The following is an 18,533-nucleotide window of genomic DNA, read 5'->3' as shown; positions in this document are numbered from 1 at the left end:
TCATTTGAAGAACATAAGCTTAAAAACAGTAATAATTGGAGAACCATTACCATTGGGTCACTAATAAAATGCTTATTCTCTAAAGTATTACATCAAAGATTAAAAGAAGGGTTTTGCCTAAACCCCAGACAAAATGGCTTTATGGAAACCTCTGGATGTTCTGAAAATACATATACCTTGCAGGGGATCTTGCTGTTTCACAAGGCACATATGAAGCTTCTTGGTATAGTATTTATTAATTTTGAAAAGGCTTTCAACACTGTTTCACATTATTGCCACTTCAGAATGCTGAAACTCATGCAGCTGGACACTCATATCTCTCATTTATTAAGAGATTTATACTTAGGGGCTTCCAGCGTAGTGGAGAATACAGAGGGAACCTCAGAAGAAATACCACTGAATAGAGGAATTAAACAAGGAGATGCACTCTCTCCTCATCTTTTTAATATTGCAATCGGCCCCCTAATAAATAGACCTGGAAAGGAGGGCCACGGCACTCTTTTGGGCTCCTCTTCCATTACCACCCTGGCATTTGCAGGTCATTCTTTTTTTTTTTTTTTTTATTTTATTAATTTTATTTATTGTGGATTGATCAACATTCCATACAAATAGATCATATTTACAAGAATAGGATTGAAAACAAATCAACCCCCACCCCTGAGAAAGAGAGCATAGGCAGCAGAAACTTAAACCTAGTAAAAATAAGTAAATAGATCAATTAATAAGAGAATATAGATAAATGGAGAAGAAAAAGAAAGAAAAAAAAGAGAGAATAGGGAGATAATCTGCTTCCTCGGTGCTTTAAAAGCTTATTCCAAAATGTTATTGATAAGATCCTACCAGGTTTTGAAAAATTTCTGCACAGATCCTCTAAGTGAGAATTTTATTTTTTCCAATTTCAAATAATATTTAACATCAGTTACCCACTGACTTAAAAGGGGAGAGTTAGGATTCTTCCAGTTGAGCAAGATAAGTTTGCGTGACAATAGTGTAGTAAAGGCAATCACAGTTTGTTTGTCCTTCTCCACTTTAAGCCCCTCTGTGAGCCCACCAAACACAGCTGTTAGTGGGTTAGGAGGGATTGTGACTCCAAGGCTGGCTGAGAGGCATTTAAAGATTTTGGTCCAGAATGATGTTAATTTGGTGCAGGCCCAAAACATGTGACCCAGTGAGGCTGGAACTTGATTGCAGTGTTCACAGGTTAGATCGTGCCCTGGAAACATTTTGGACAATTTCAAGACAGATGGGCTCGATATATAATTTTGAGTTGAATAATTGTATGCTTTGTGCATATGGAGCTCAAGTGAATTCTCTGCATTGCTACCTTCCACTGCTTTTCTGATATGTTGAGTGAGAGATCCTGTTCCCATTGTCCTCTTGGATCTTTGAAAGGGAGGGACTGTAAAATGGTTTTAGTCCTCGAGAGTGAGCAATATATTTTCCAGCATAGAGGGAGGTGGGAGGTGAGGAAAATCGGGCAAGTTCTGTTTAACAAAGTTTCTGATTTGAAGATAGTGAAAGAAATGTGTTGCTGGAAAGTTAAATTTAAAATGTAATTGTTCGTAGGATGCAAAGACGTTGTCTATGCACAGATCTCTAAGTGATTTAATCCCAAATGTTTTCCAGACATTAAAAACTGCATATGCTTGCGAGGGTTGAAAAAAGGTGGTTCTCATGCAGAGGTGCCACTGATAAAAGATTCTCCATCTTAAAATGTTTCCTACATTGGTTCCATATTCTTAGTGAGTGAAGCACAATTGGGTTTCTAGTATATTGGTGATAATTTGCATATATTCGGGTGCAAAGCAAGGAATATAAAGATGAACTGAAGGATTTTATTTCTATTGTTGACCAAGCCTGTATATGTTCATCTATTTGTGTCAATGTCCATTTTTTTATATGTTGTATGTTTGCTGTCCAGTAATAAAACTGAAAGTTAGGTAGAGCCATGCCACCTTCTGTCTTTGGCCTTTGTAGGGTCGCTCTTTTGATGCGTGGATGTTTTGAATTCCAAATAAATGTGGTTATGGTTGTATCTAATTTCTTAAAGAATGATTTATTGATGTATATTGGAATATTTTGAAATAAAAAGAGAAGCTTAGAGAGGATACTCATCTTAACAATTTTAATTCTTCCGGCTAAAGTGAGATGAAGGGTTGACCATCTATTGTCATTCTAAGCAAAACATGGACCGATATGAGTAAAAAAACTAAAAATTCTAAAAGATTTCTGTAGAAGTTCAGGCCTCAGGATCCAACCTATGCAATGAAGAGGTTTCTTCTATATGTGGAAGAACAAGAAAATGATAACAAAGAAAACTGGTCTTTGGAAGATCAAGGTGACTGAAATAAAGAGAATTTCTACTAATGCCACAATTAAGTTCTTGGGCATGCAAATTGAACCTCATAAAGGGGTACTACAAGAAGACCTGGATGGGAGGCTTGATACTTGGGTAAATAATATTTCCAAGGCCCCCCTTAAACCTTTCCAAAAATGTACATTAGTTAATCAAAACGCACTTCCAAAGTTGATTTATCCTTTAACTAATATAAGATTAATTCTGTCCTTAATCAAAAGACTGAACAGAACCCTTTTTGAAAGACAACCAAATCCCACAATGTGCCACCAATGGCATTATATAGGAATGGAGGACTAAGCATCCTTAAACTCAAACCTGTTATTCTCTGTCTCCTTCAGGAATCTGGGCAAGGTTAAACTCTCTGAAGACCCAGTTTTGAGAGAAACCGCTAATCAACTGAAGGTAAATTATCAAATCCAAGAAATTTGGAAAATGTTGGGAGGCGACATATCGAATTTCTCTGATGAGACATTATCTATGTAAGAAAGAAACCATCCAAATTATGCCAACTAAATTTAAAGACTGGCACAAAGTGGAATATGATGCATGGAAAAGTCTCCCTGTACAGGGTATGGGGATACATCTATTTGAGAACAACAAAATCACCAATAATTGGCCCTGATGGCTACCCTGTTGAATTTTATAAGAAATTCTCCACTCAACTAGCTCCCCTCTTATTAGCAACATTCACAGAAGCTAGAGACAATCAAATTCAATCTCAAACTTTTCGCCAAGCATTAATCACCGTCTTTCCTAAACAAAATAAGGACTTATTACAATGTGCATCATACAGACCAATTTCACTTCTGAATAATGATGTTAAGATACTCTCCAAAGTACTAGCTAGAAGGATGGAGAAAGTGCTGCCTTTGGTAATACCACAAGATCAAACTGGATTTATTAAAGGCCGACACTTAGCTTCCAATCTCCGACACCTGTTTAATGTAATAATATATTCACCTGCAAAGTCAAACACCCTGGAGATATTATTATCGTTGGATGTAGAAAAAGCATTTGATATGATTGAATGGAACTACCTTTTCACTACATTAGAGAAATTTGGGTTTGGCCCGAATATTTGTGCATGAATCAAACTACTGTATACCAATCCAGAAGCTTCAGTTTGTATTAACAACATTTGCTCAGACTACTTTAAACTAGAATGTGGTACCAGACAAGGATGCCCCTTGTCACCACTGCTATTTGCAATCGCCATTGGACCACTGACAGTTCACTGTCGAAATGCTTATCAGATAAAGGGGATTATCAGAGAAGGACTGGAACAGAAAATTTCTTTATATGCAGATGATATGGTTTTGCATATATATCATCCATCCATCCATTCTCTTCCGCTTATCCGAGGTCGGGCCGCGGGGGCAGCAGCTTGAGCAGAGATGCCCAGACTTCCCTCTCCCCGGCCACTTCTTCTAGCACTTCCAGGGGAATCCCAAGGCGTTCCCAGGCCAGCAGACCCACAAAATACTGTGCCTGCAGTCTTAACAGCACTTATAGAATTTCAAAAGATCTCTGGTCTCAGAATTAATTTGAATAAAAGTGTGCTCTTTCCAGTGAATTCTCAAGCATACAATATTAGACTGGACACCTTCCCTTTTATTATTGCAGATCAGTTTAAATACTTAGGGGTAAATATCACAAGTAAACATAAAGCTCTTTATCAACAACATTTTGCAGTCTATATGGAAAAAATTAAGCAAGACTTGTATAGATGGTCAACCCTCCATCTCACTCTAGCTGGAAGAATTAACGTGGTTAAGATGAATATCCTTCCTAAGCTTCTCTTTTTATTTCAAAACATTCCAACATACATCAATAAATCATTCTTTAAGCAATTAGATTCAACCATAACCTCATTTATTTAGAACCTAAAACATCCACGTATCCAAACAGCAACTCTACAAAGACCTAAGACAGAAGGTGGCATGGCTCTACCTAACTTTCAGTTTTATTAGTGGGCAGCAAACATACAAGCTATAAAAACCTGGACACAAATAGATGAAAATACAAAGGCTTGGTCCGCAATAGAAATAAAATCCTGCAGTACTTCTCTATATTCCATGCTTTGTGCCCCAATAAATGCAAGTTATTGCCAATATGCTAATAACCCAATTGTGCTTCACTCACTCAGAATATGGAACCAATGTAGAAAGCATTTTAAGATGGAGATTTTTTTTTTTCTGTGTCACCTCTGCATGAGAACCACCTTTATCAACCCTCGCAAACTTATGCAGGTTTTAAAATCTGGAAAACATTTGGGATTAAATTGCTTAGAGATCTATATATAGACAACATCTTTGCATCCTATGAACAGTTACATTCCAAATTTAATTTCCCAGCAACATATTTCTTTCACTATCTTCAAATTAGAAACTTTGTTAAACAGAACCTGCCTGATTTTCTCCATCTCCCACCTTCCTTTATGCTGGAAAAAATATTGCTCAGTTTCGAGGACTCAGACAGCATTTCTGCAATATATAAAACCATTTTACACTCCCTCCTTTTCAAAGATCCAAGAGGAGAATGGGAAAAGGATCTCTCACTCACATATCAGAAATGCAGAGAATTCACTCAAGCTCCACATGAGCAAAGCATACAATTATTCAACTCAAAATTATATATCGAGCACATCTGTCTCGGTTGAAATTGTCCAAAATGTTTCCAGGACACGATCCAACCTGTGAACGCTGCAATCAAGCTCCAGCCTCACTGGGTTACATGTTTTGGGTCTGCGCCAAATTAAAATCATTCTGGACCAAAATCTTTAAATGCCTTTCAGACAGCGTTGGTGTCCCAATTCCTCCTAATCCACTAACAGCTGTGTTTGGTGTCCTTCCAGATGGGCTTAAAGTGGAGAAGGACAAACAAACTGTGATCGCCTTCACTACACAATTGGCACGCAGACTTATTTTGCTAAACTGGAAGAATCCTAACTCTCCTCTTTTAACTCAGTGGGTAACTGATGTTTTATATTATTTGAAATTGGAAAAGATCAAATTTTCATTTAGAGGATCTGTGCAGAAATTTTTCAAAACCTGGCAGGATCTAATCAATAATATTTTAGAATAAGCTCTTAAAGCACAGATTCTCTCCCCCATTTCATTTTCTTCTCCATTTATTTGTATCCGCCTATTAAACTCATCAATTTATATATTTTAACTAGTTTTAAGTTTTATTTCATTGGCCATGCTCTCTTTCTCAGGGGTTGGGGTTAATTTGCTTTCAATCCTATTTTTTATAAAAATTGATCTATTTGTTTGGAATGATTACAATAAAATCAATAAAATTTAAAAAAAAATTAAAAATCAGTAATAATTGGATTGCTAACCATCAAGGCAAATATATCTCTGCAATTCAACTTTAATCTAATACCTTTCTTACCAGAGAAGTTTTAAATAGAGACAGGAAATAAATCAATAGCTGCAGAAAATGTGACAGTATAAGAAAATCTGTATCTCACATCTTGGGCCAATGCCTATATGTACAGACGAAAAGAATTGCCAGACATCATAAGCTTTGTAAACTACTCAGAGAAGAAGGAGAAATGCATGAAGGGGTAACATTTTGGGAATCCTCCTTCTATACAAATTAGGGTACCAACCTCAGACCCGATCTAACATTTTGGAAAAAAGGATACCACACTAATCCTTCATATCACAGAGCGTTTTGAATATAACATGGAGGATTGGATTAAAGCTAAAAGGGAAAAAGAATCTAAATACAAACCCATTATTCCTCAAATTAAAAACTTTCTAACAATGTAAAACACTTCAAGTGATGGGCATCATCTTTGGGGTCTGATGAAAAATGGTTTGGATTAAATAACCCACTATTGAAAATGATTGGACTATTTGATTCAAAAGCAACAGCTTTTAGTAAATTGATGAGCAAAAGAAGTATCCTGTACTCAATTGATATCCTCACTGCTTTTTTCTAAATAATATCTGTATATCTTAATGGTGGCACGGTGGCTCCGTGGGTAGCGCTGCTGCCTTGCAGTTAGGAGACCTGGGTTCGCTTCCCGGGTCCTCTCTGTATGGAGTTTACATGTTCTCCCCATGTTTTGTGTGGGTTTCCTCCAGTTTCCTCCCACAGTCCAAAGAAATGCAGGTTAGGTGCATTGGTGATTCTAAATTGTCCCGGTGTGTGTGCCCTGTGGTGGGCTGCCGCACTGCCCTGGGTTTGTTTCCTGCCTTGTGCCCTGTGTTGGCTGGGATTGGCTCCAGCAGACCCCCGTGACCCTGCAGTTAGGATATAGCGGGTTGGATAATGGATGGATATCTTAATTGTTTGATTAAATGTTTTTTGCATGATACTGTATTTCTTCTTTCACATGCTTATCTCATTTAAAAAAAAAACTCTACCAGAAAATTACCAATCAAACAAATTTCAATTTATATCATTAACAATCAACCCTTAGATATCAATAAATTACTGACACAGTAGCCATAGCGTACTACCACTTCTTCTTCTTGAAAAATTGAATATTTTGAACACTCTATGCACCAAACTAGAGTTCTTAATTGTTGAGGCAGTAACCATAAGATATCTCCTTATCTTCATTGTGAAAATCCTAATATTTTCAACAATTTAGAGGATTGAGCCAAGACACATACCAAGTAACAGTGGGATAAAATCTCATAATGATTACATCCCTCAAGCCATACCAAGCCAGTGCTTGCTGTCTTGTCCATAAGGGGTGCATGCTAGGCATCATTTAGATGACAACTCAGACAAGGTGGCACTTCGCCAAGGGGAATGGTTGACGAGCAACATAAAAATTCTGAATATGATCGGCAATGGGCTCTTAACTAGCCAAATGCTTCGTCATTTAATCAGTGATACTCATGAATGGATGAACAAAATTCCCACTGTCCCTACCTACTATCTAGCAAAACCGCAGCCTAGGAAATAGGCTTGGCAGAATCAGTGGGAAAAGAAGATCCTGTTCATCTTGACACTAGTCTGGCACTGTGAAGAGACATGAGAGGTTTAGAGTAAGTGGGAAGCCCCTGGCCCTGCCCGTGACCATAGGGCACCACTGGTGAAATACCACTAACTCTTAACATTTTTTCGCTCACCCGGTGGGGCAGCAGGGGAAGCTCCATAGGGCTGTTGCTTCTGGCGTCATGCACCTGAGTCACCTTCGAGTGCAACTTGTTCCATGGACAGGTTGAGAGTTTGACTGGGGAAGTAGACCTGAGTTCAGGGAGGCTAGAAACCTACTGTGGAGCAGAAGGGCAAAAGCTTGCTGGGTCTTAATTTTTAGTACAAGTACAGACTGTGAAAGCAAGGCCTCACAATCCTTCCGGCTTTTTGGATTTCAAGCAGGAGGTGTCAGAAAATTTACCACAGGGATAACTGGCTTGTGTAGGCCAAGCATTCGTAGTGATGTCGCTTTTTGATCCTTGGATCAGTATTCACCAAGCGTTGGATTGTTCACCCACTAAAAGGGATGGTTAGCTGGGTGTAGACCGTCATGAGTCAGGTTTGTTTTACCCCACTGATGATGGTGTTGTCTCAATACCAATCTTGCTCAGTACAAGGGGAACCACAGGTTCAGACATTTGGTGTATGTGCTTGGCTGAGGAGCCAATGGTGCAAAGCTACCATCTGCGGAATTATGACTGAACGCATCTAAGTCAGAATCCCTCATAAAAGTGACGATACCCTAGAGCCGTGGAGCCTTAGTGGGCCAGGGATAGCTGGAGGCCTCACTCCCCACTGCAGTGGTGGGCGGACTGATGCAGAGGGCCATTTGAGACAGGGCCAGGGAGCTTCCCAGATGAGCAGCCGTTCCCTCTTCCTCTTTCACACCACACACTTGTGTGGAACCCGGTGCTAAATCATTCATAGATAACCCGATTCTGGGTCAGAGTCTCGTATGTAAAAGAGCAGCTCCCTCACTGCAATCTATTGAAAGTCAGCCCTTGAGCCAAACTTTTGTCCCTCTTCACCCTCCCACCCTAAAACTCTCACCTCTCCATCAGATTACACTAAAGTAAGCTTAGGCAGGTTTCCATAATGAATGGATGGATGTTTACTGAAGGAAATCTTAAATCTGTCTAATAACATCACTTGGCAGATGATTGGCTTGGCTATTGGCAGAGGTAATTAGAAGATGTTATGAGTAGATTCAGTGAATCCAATGACACTCCAAGGTGTTTAATAATATTTAAGTTAAACTCTTGTCAGTTTTTTTTACTCACCTGACACGTCTATAACAGTGAAGAGTCATTGACAGTATTATCATGCACTCTGGGGTGAGGCAAATGTGTGATAAGTTGAGCTCCTTTAGATCTTGGCAGCAGCAGGTGACAGAACCTTACAAAACACAAAGCATGTGAGGTTTATTTTCTGCAATATATTGAAAGACTTAATATACACTAATTACAGATTAAATTAATTAAAATATTGGAACGTCAGTTGTTTTATTTCATATTTTATTTTTACTCTTTGCAACAAGAGGAGAAGGTGCAGACTGTATCTGCCTTTGATTATTGTGGGCATTGTACGATCACTGGTAATTAAAATCGATGAGCTCACAATGCTAATAAGAAGCCCAAGGAAATACAAACTCAGCAGTCTCATGTGCTTCACCAAGACATGGCTTAGACTGGAAACACCAGACTCCACGGTTGCATTGGATGGATGTAAAAATGTATAGGAAAAAAAGCAGTAGGGAAAGTGGCAAGAAGAAAGATGGTGGGCTTGCTGTTTTTGACAGTGAAAAATCATGCAACCCTGGATACATTACAATTAAAGCACAAGTATGCAACCCAAATGTTGAGCTGCTTGTGGTGGGCTTACGACCTTATTATATGCCAAGAGAGTTTTCACATACAATCGTGCTGGCAGTTTATACCTCCCCTTGACAAATGCTGCAATCACAACAGACTCAGTATATTGTGTAATAAGTAAACTTACTATCAACTTTCCCTGTGCTTTCATCACAATTTCTGGAGATGTTAAACATATTTCACTTTCCTCCACCCTCATCAAATTTTACCAGTATGTAGACTGCACAACAAGAGAAAAGAGGACCCTGGCATTGTTATATGCTAATGTTAAAGAGGCATACAACTCTGTTGCTTTACCGTCTTTAGGCTGTTTGAACCATAATTTGTTACAGCCCACACCTGCATATAAACCCATTGTCCAGTGACTGCCAGCCACCAACGGGACCGTGAAGATATGGACAACTGAGGCTGGGGAGGCTCTGAAGGATGCTTTTGAAAACACTGACTGGGACATGCTTTGTGAGTCACACGGGCAGGACATTGAGGAACTGAGCCATTGTATCACAGATCACATCAAGTTTTGTATGGATAACACAGTCCCCAGAACCCAGTGTGCTGTTTTCCCAACAACAAGAGATGGATAACAAAAGACTTGAAAGCTCTCCTGAATAAGAACAACAGGGCCTTCAGATCTGTAGTTAAGGGTGAAATCAAGCAGGTGCCGTTAGAATTGAAGAAACAGGTTGTAGCGGGGCTACATAGTAGTAATAGTGTTGTCAGTGTTAGTACCATATGCGTCTTGTTTCCATCATCCCGTTTGCTATTTCTGTGTCAGTGAATGTCGTCCCCGTAAAGGAGGATGGATAATGGGAGGAGACCGCAACCCCAATCCTGGAAAACCACCTGTTTGCTATTATTCAATTACATCCATCTCAGGACTATTTAAGGAATCAGGAGAGAAGGGGAGGGGGAGAAGAAAGAGAGAAGAGAGAAGGAGATCTTTCACATTCACATTCACATTCACGACCACGACCACAAGCCATCTGTACCTGTTATATTCCACATCGCGCATTTCCATCCAGTTTGTTTTTCTATCCGCCGGACTTGCTTCAATAACCTCATCACGAGAGACCCCGGGGTCGGAATTTATCATCCACCACGCACCGAGGATTCACGGTGAGGCTGCTCCATTTTGTCCGGGAAAATCAAACGACTCATTTTTCACTAGTTCAGTCAACCACATTCAGGACAGTTTTTTATAACCGGACTCAAGTTCACATTCATTTCCGTATCTCATTTATTTTTTGGTATTTGTGTTGTTTGTTATATGTTACAGGTGCAAGGGAGGGTTTATTGTGTGTGTATATATATATGGTGTTGTTGCTTTGGTGGAGGGATATATATATATATTTATTGTGCATTTTGTTTTTTGTTGTTGTTCGTTTAATATAATTATGTACCTATTTTACATATCATCTGTTTTTGTGAGCTTAATTAAACCGTCGATTGTGGGGAAAATTTTTATTTGTTAGAGGTACGGCTTGATATTTAGATTCAGCTCAGTAAGTTATCCAGGCCACAGGTCTTGGAGGTGTAGCTGCCGGCCAGGTAAGAGGTTGGCCGTTACAAGGTTGAGTCATGCCCACTACAGAGACAAAGTTCAGCATAAATTACAAGAAAACAACAAGAATGTGTGGAATGGGATGAGAACTATCACTGGCAACAAACAGGTTGTTAAACATCCAGAGGAAGGGAACAAGAGCAGAGCTAATGAACTGAACCAGTTCTTCAACAGATGAGTTTCTTTTTGCCAGTACAGCCCACTCCTAACACTGTTCAAGTTGAGGAGGTTCCAGATTCCCAACTGCCATCTACACCATGCACAATTGACAAAGGGCTCATGGAAAGAAAATAGAGAGTCATTTTCAAGATCACAGGAACAGCAGAAGATTGTGGCAGGGTATTAAATCTGTGACAGATTACAAAACAGTTTCTTACCCTTGTGATGATAGCTTCAACTTCCTGAATAACCTAAATAAGTACTTTGGACGTTTTGAAGCATTGAATGATACATCACCAGTGAAGGCCACCCCTCATCCTGATGAGAAGGCACTGTGTCTGGAACCGGATGATGTTCTACGGACTTTGAGGAGAATTAATCCAAGGAAAGCTGCGGGACCAGACCAGATACCAGGTTGTGTACTCAAAGGATGTGCGGAGCAGCTGACACATGTCCTTACGGATATATTTAACATCTCTCTGTGTCAGGCTGTTGTGCCATCTTGCTTTAAAACCTCAGAAATCATCCCAGTTCCGAAAAAACCCATAGTCACAACCATGAATGACTATCGCCCTGTAGCCTTAACATCAATAGTGATGAAATGTTTCGAGAGGCTGATCAAGGACCACATTACTTCTGTCCTACCCTCCTCATTTGACCCACTCCAATTCGCCTACCGCTCCAACCGTGCCACAGAGGATGCCATATCTATTGCACTCCATTTTTCATTGGAACATCTGGAGAATAGAGACGCTATGGTCCGCATGCTGTTTGTTGATTTTAGTTCGGCTTTTAATACCATCATCCCTCAGAATTTGATCAGCAAACTGGGCCCATTGGGACTGGGCATACCTCTGCAAAACTGGATATTGGACTTTCAAATGGATAGGCTACAGTACGTATGGGTAGGAAAGAATAAATCAGATACCATCTCCTTGAGCACAGGTTCTCCACAGGGGTGTGTTCTAAGTCCCCTCCTCTTCACGCTCATGACCCACGATTGTTGTGCCAAGTTCAGCAAAAACCAAATTATTAAGTATGCAGGCGACACAACAGTGGTGGGTCTCATTCGAGGTGACGGGGAGGGGGATTACAGAGAGGAGGTGAAGTCATTTGTGGAATGGTGTGATAAAAACAATCTGATACTGAATGTTGAAAAAACAAAAGAACTGGTGATTGACTTCAGGAAGAAAGTTAGGGAGTTAATGTGACAAACAACCTCACCTGGTCCCTGCACACCTCCTCCGTCATCAAGAAAGCTCACCAGCGCTTGATCTTTCTGCGGAGGCTAAAGAGGGCCCATCTCAGTAAGTCAGTCCTCACCGCTTTTTACAGAGGGGCCATAGAGAGCGTGCTAACCAGCAGCAGCTCTCTGTGGCAGGAGAGCTGCAGCGCTTCGGACTGGAAAGCACTGAGGAAAGTGGTGAGGGCTGCGGAGAGGATCATTGGAGCCCCGTTGCCAAATGTACAAGATTTGGCAAAACAACGCTGTCTGGCCAGAGCTGTGCGGATTTCTAGAGACCCTACTTATCCTGCCTCTGAACTCTTTTCCCTCATGCCCTCAAGCAGAAGGTACCGCAGCCTGAAATGTAGAACTACCAGGTTTAAAAACAGTTTTTTTCCTACTGCCGTTTGTCTTTTAAATGAAGCATTTTAGTTTTTTATTGTAGGCTGATTTTAACTATGTGTTTTTATTAATGTCTTGTGCATCGTATTTTCGTTCTGCAGCACATCTTGGATGTTCTGCTGAATGACAAAAAAAACTGAATTGATTGATTGAATGATTGATTGACAATGACATCACACCTCTCATCTTCAGCCCTCTACCACACTCTGGATTGTGTGTCTCTGCTGATCAAGTGAGGCGACAGCTGGGAAAACTCTGCATAAACAAGGCTGCTGGGCCAGATAGAATCAACTCCTGGAGGCTGAAAATATGTGTCAGCGAGCTTTGTAGGGTCCTTCGGCGCCTGTTCTCCCTTTCCCTGAATTTGCAGAAGGTTCCCCAGGTGTGGAACATATTCTTTGTGGTCTATGATTTTGAAAAAAGTTTTTAAAGAGATAACCTCTGCCTCTAAAAAAATAAAATCATCATTTGAGTAGCCTTATAAAAACAGATTCTTTTTTTGCCCACCTACAGTTGCTATTACTATAACAGTTACTAAATTAACTGGTAAGTTAATAATGACAAGTGACCAATTTTTACCTTTTGAAAGAGACATAAGTTTGGTATAATAATGAAAAAAAATCACTCCAGCAGGCACATAAAATGCACTATGAAGCCTCACATTTTAATCTTTAGTTGCATTTTGTTTCATTTTTGGACTTTTTACATGTGAAGTTTGTATTCCTTTTCATTGCTATTGACTCTGTTTTCTGTCCACTGCTATTTTGTGCTTGTTTTTCATGGTTGCAACCATAATGTTTTTGGTTGTTATGACTGTTGCTGTAGTCAAAATCTCATATATATTATAATACATGTCTTTTCATTTTATTTTGTATTTTGTATTATCTAATCTGAATATCTAATTAGCTGTGGTTTATTTCCATATTCTATATTCAAGATGAATTAGGGTCCTTAAACTGAAAATTGCTCCGGGGGAGCTGTACAATGGCTGATATTGCATGCGATGACCGCCAAAGGTCATGAGAAAAGACAATTTCCCCTCAGGGATTAACAAAGTACATCAAATCAAAAAAATTGAAAAAGTAATTCTCTGTTACTGTCTTCCTTTCTATAGTTTATAATGGTAACATTCAAATAGGACTATTGTTCACTCAATCTTTTTCCTTGCTGGATTCTTAGCCTTTGAAGTTAGTTAGTGTTGTTAGCTGAATTCTAAGTAAGCCGTAGCATTATGACTGATATTTGTTTTTCATCTTTGTTGTTTCGAATTCACGTATTTTGCTTAGTCTTTTGACTACCTTACACATCTGTTGCTGCGATGGGTTGGCACCCTGCCCGGGATTGGTTCCTGCCCTGTGTTGGCTGGGATTGGCTCCAGCAGACCCCCGTGACCCTGTGTTCGGATTCAGCGGGTTGGATAATGGATGGATGGACACACCTGTTGACTATGCTTGTCTACCTGGTTTTATTTCTGCCTTCATGGTTTTTAACTTTTAACTATGTCTTGGTTAACAACCAGCACCTCCTGGTCATTTTTCTCATTAGATATGCCTATTAGCATCCATAATAGAAGTTGTGTGACATACTGAGTCATTCACTCTCTGCCCATTTGAAACAATGTCAAATAGAAGCATGTTATGTTAGCATTGAATAAAAATAATAATACATTTTATTTATTTGTAGGCGACTTTCTAAACACTCAAAGACACCGAAAAATAGACAAAACACAGATTATAAACAAAAGTAAAATACAAAAGTTAAAATCAGACAGAGCAATTGTAATCAAAGAGAAAAAGCAGTCTTAAACAAATGAGGTTTAAGTTTATATTTGAAAAGTGAAAATGATTCAATATTTCTAAGCTCAGATGGTAGTGAGTTCCAGAGCTGGGGAGCAGAGCAACTGAATGCTCTGCTCCCGATAGTGGTAAGACGGACAAAAGGTACAGTCAAGTGGATGGAGGAAGAGGATCTAAGGGTATGGGAGGGAATGGCAACATGGAGGATGTCAGACAGATATGGAGGGGCAAGGTTGTGGATAGCCTTAAAAGTTAGTAGGAAAAGTTTGAATTGAATTTGGAACTGAACTGGAAGCCAGTAAAGCTGCTGCAAGACAGGAGTGATATGGTGAATAGAGGGGGTTCTAGTAATGATGCGGGCAGCTGAATTCTGGACCAGTTGAAGCTTATAAAGAGATTTGCAAGAAAGACCAAAGAAAAGGGAACTGCAATATTCCAGACGAGAAGTGACAAGGCTATGAACAAGGATAGCAATGGTGTGGGGAGTGAGGAAGGGGCGAATACGATTAATGTTACGCAAGGTGGAAATATGCAGACCGGGAGATGTTATTGATGTTGGACTGAAAAGATAAAGTACTATCAAGGATGACAACCAGACTCTTAACCTGTGGGGAAGGGAAGACAGAGGAATTATCAATAACAAATGAAAAATTATCAGTTTTGGATAATGTTGATTTTGTACCAATGAGGAGAACCTCAGTTTTGTCACTATTTAATTTAAGAAAATTTGAAGAAAACCAGGATTTGATTTCTAATATGCAATCAATAAGTGAGAAGGGTGGAAAGGAAGCAGTAGGTTTGCTAGTGAGATAGAGCTGGGTGTCATCAGCATAACAGTGGAATCTAATGTTATATTTACAAAAGATATTGCCAAGGGGAAGGAGGTAAATAATGAAAAGGAGGGGCCCCAGGACAGAGCCCACCTGAAGTAACAGTGGTGGGTTAGCATGTAAAAGTTTTAAGCTGAATGAACTGAGTGTGGCCTGAGAGGTAGGATCTGAACCAGTCTAGTGGAGTGTGGGTAATGCCAATCAAAGATAATCTATTGAGAAGAGTAGTGTGACAAATTGTGTCAAAGGCTGCACTCAGATCAAGAAGGATGAGAATAGTAATTAAACCAGAATCAGCTGCCATAAAGAGGTCATTGATAATTTTGATAAGTGTTGTTTCTGTACTGTGGAGGGGACAAAAACCAGACTGGAACTGTTCATACAGATTATTTTGAATAGTTGGATAGCCACTATTTTTTCAAGAATTTTGGAAATGAAGGGTACATTAGAAATAGGCCGAAAATTACTGAAAGTAGTGGGATCGGCACCAGGTTTTTTCAGTATTGGGGTTATTACAGCAGTATTAAAAGATGGACAGTACCAGTAGTTAAGAGAAGAGTGGATTGTAGCAGAAATAAGATGGACCAGAGAGGGGAGGCAGGCTTTGACCAGAAATGTAGGGAGGAGGTCCAGTTGACAGGTGGATGGCTTAGACTTGCAGACAAGATCTGAGATTTCTGAGAAAGTAGGAAGCTGAAAAGAGGAAAATGAGTGAGTTGGTGGGTGAAATTCAAATGAAGTACTGGAGGAATTCGTACAGAGAGACTGATGAATCTTCTGGATTTTTTCATTAAAAAAGGACATAAGGGAATTGCAAAATTCAGTTGAGTAAATGTGAGAAGGTAAAGAATCCGGGGGTTGTGTGATATTATTAAGCAATGAAAACAATGACTTGGTGTTGCCTTCATTGGAAGAAATAATGTGAGTATAATAGTTGTAATAAAGTATATGGTTTTTGTACATCTCTTTGTGAACAAAGAGTTCAGTTTTTGTTATATAACCATTCAAGTTACCGGCCTTTGGCTTTCAAAAGCCGAAGTTCAGGCGTGAACCAGGGAGCAGAAAAGGAGAAAGAAACAGATCTAGTTTTTAATGGAGCAACAGAGTTAAGAATACCATAGAGTCCAGTGTTACAGTGTGAGACCAGTTCTTCAGGAGTGGATAAATTATGAATGTCCATAAGGGAATCAATACTAGAGGAAAGAGAGTCTAAGTTAATATTCTTAATATTATGGAAAGACATGAGACAGGAAAGCTTAGTATTGGAAAGTGCAAGTTTAACATTGAATGAAATAAGAAAATGATCAGTTATGGGGAGTTCATCTGCAGTACAATCAAGCGGGATAACTCCAGAACAGCAAATCAAGTCCAAGATATGTCCTTTGGAATGAGTGGGAACATCAGTGTGCTGCTGGAATCCAAAACTCTCAAGGCAGAATGTAAAGTCTCTAGTAATAGGAACATTGATATTATCCATATGTATATTGAAACCCCCCAGAAGTATTATGTTTGATGAAACAGTAGATAAGTGTGTAAGAAAAACAGCAAAGTCATTCAGAAAGTCATTATTTGGTTTAGGGGGCCGGTAAACAGTTGCAATAATAGTAGGAATAGGTCCATTAAATTGACACACAAGAGATTCAAAAGAACTGAAGGCAGGAACAGACAACGGCAGGAATTTCCATTTCTCAAGATACATTAATGCGAGACCGCTACCTTGGCCAGAGCCACGGGGTTGAGAGATGTAAACAAACCCCAGGGGAGTGGATTCGTTATGTTGGGAAAAGTCATGAGGTTGTTGCCATGTTTCAGTTAGACAGAAAAAGTCAAACTTGCGATCAGTGAGGAGATTGTGGATGAGAGGCCTCTTGCCCGTAAGTGAGCAGATGTTCAGCAGACCGAAGTTGACAACGGCGTTGTCACATTTAGCAACGGTGTTAGCCGACCGGGCTAGGCTGGCTAACACACTGTGGTGAGTGACTCTGCCTAAGTTACGTGGAGGACATTGAGAACTGGACCAGATGGAGTTTATTATTTTTGAACTGTTAGCTTGGATACTCCGGCAGCACCCACAGTGGATGTATCTCCAACGGGGGAGGAATAAAATGTCTGGGTGGAGATACAGCCCAGTCAATGGAGGCTCAGACAGGTGAAAGCGCAGTCGGAGGAGCTCGGCAGCTGAGTACTGAAGTAGGCCTGTCAAAGGTAGGATAGTGAGCGACAGGAGGGACCAAACAAACATGAACCAAATAAATATCCTACCGGTATGCGCTCTGCCTGGGATTTTATTCCTGCCTTGTGCCCTGTGTAGGCTGAGATTGGCTCCAGCAGACCCCTGTGACCCTGTAGTTAGGATATAGCAGGTTGGATAATGGATGGATGGATATTACTTATGGTTTACAAAGCCTTAAATAATCTGCTTCTTCCTATACTTCAGAATGTCTTACATCTTATACTCCAAATCGTAACTATAGATCTTCAAATGAGTGTCTACTTAGAATTCCAAGAGCTAAACTTAAAAGAAGTGGTGAGGCAGCCTTCTGCTGTTATGCACCTCAAATCTGGAATAGCTTTCCAGTAGAAATTCGCCAGGCTAATACAGTGGAGCACTTTAAAACACTGCTGAAAACACATTACTTTAACATGGCTTTCTCATAGCCTCATCTTAGTTAAATCCTGATGCTCTATATATTCAATTAATTATCATTATTATTCATGGTGGCTCCAAAATCCGTACTAACCCTACTTTCTCTTCTGTTCTTTTTCTGATTTTCTGTGGTGTTGATCTGCACCACCACCACCTGATCAAAGCACCGTGATGTCCTTACATTGATGAATTAAAGGCCAGAAGTCCACATTATCACGATCATCAAATTCATCCATCCATCCATTATCCAACCCGCTGAATCCGAACACAGGGTCACGGGGGTCTGCTGGAGCCAATCCCAGCCAACACAGGGCACAAGGCAGGAACCAATCCCGGGCAGGGTGCCAACACACCACAGGACACACACAAACACCAAGCACACACTAGGGCCAATTTAGAATCGCCAATCCACCTAACCTGCATGTCTTTGGACTGTGGGAGGAAACCGGAGCGCCCGGAGGAAACCCACGCAGACACGAGGAGAACAACAACAACAACAACATTTATTTATATAGCACATTTTCATACAAAAAGTAGCTCAAAGTGCTTTACATAATGAAGAGAAGAAAAATAAAAGACAAAATAAGAAATTAAAATAAAATAAGACAACATTAGTTAACATAGAAAGGAGTAAGGTCCGATGGCCAGGGTGGACAGAAAAAAAAAAAAAAAAAACTCCAGAAGGCTGGAGAAAAAATTAAAATCTGTAGGGGTTCCAGGCCACGAGACCGCCCAGTCC

At 40.0% G+C, this 18,533-nt stretch overlaps 1 protein-coding gene across 1 annotated transcript in view; it reads right to left on the bottom strand.

Annotated features, from left to right (window-relative positions):
* The window catches only part of LOC114644576 (uncharacterized), a 76,264-nt gene that overhangs the window by 18,665 nt on the left and 39,066 nt on the right, over window positions 1–18,533 (bottom strand). Inside the window, exon 6 of the mRNA XM_051932769.1 lies at window positions 8,584–8,698. Within this exon, the coding sequence (XP_051788729.1) occupies window positions 8,584–8,698 (115 nt within the window). The remainder of the gene's footprint in view (window positions 1–8,583; window positions 8,699–18,533) is intronic.

This window comes from Erpetoichthys calabaricus, chromosome 1, assembly GCF_900747795.2.
Source record: "Erpetoichthys calabaricus chromosome 1, fErpCal1.3, whole genome shotgun sequence".
Classification (NCBI taxonomy): Eukaryota; Metazoa; Chordata; class Cladistia; order Polypteriformes; family Polypteridae; genus Erpetoichthys; species Erpetoichthys calabaricus.
This window is presented reverse-complemented; position numbering and strand designations above follow the sequence as displayed.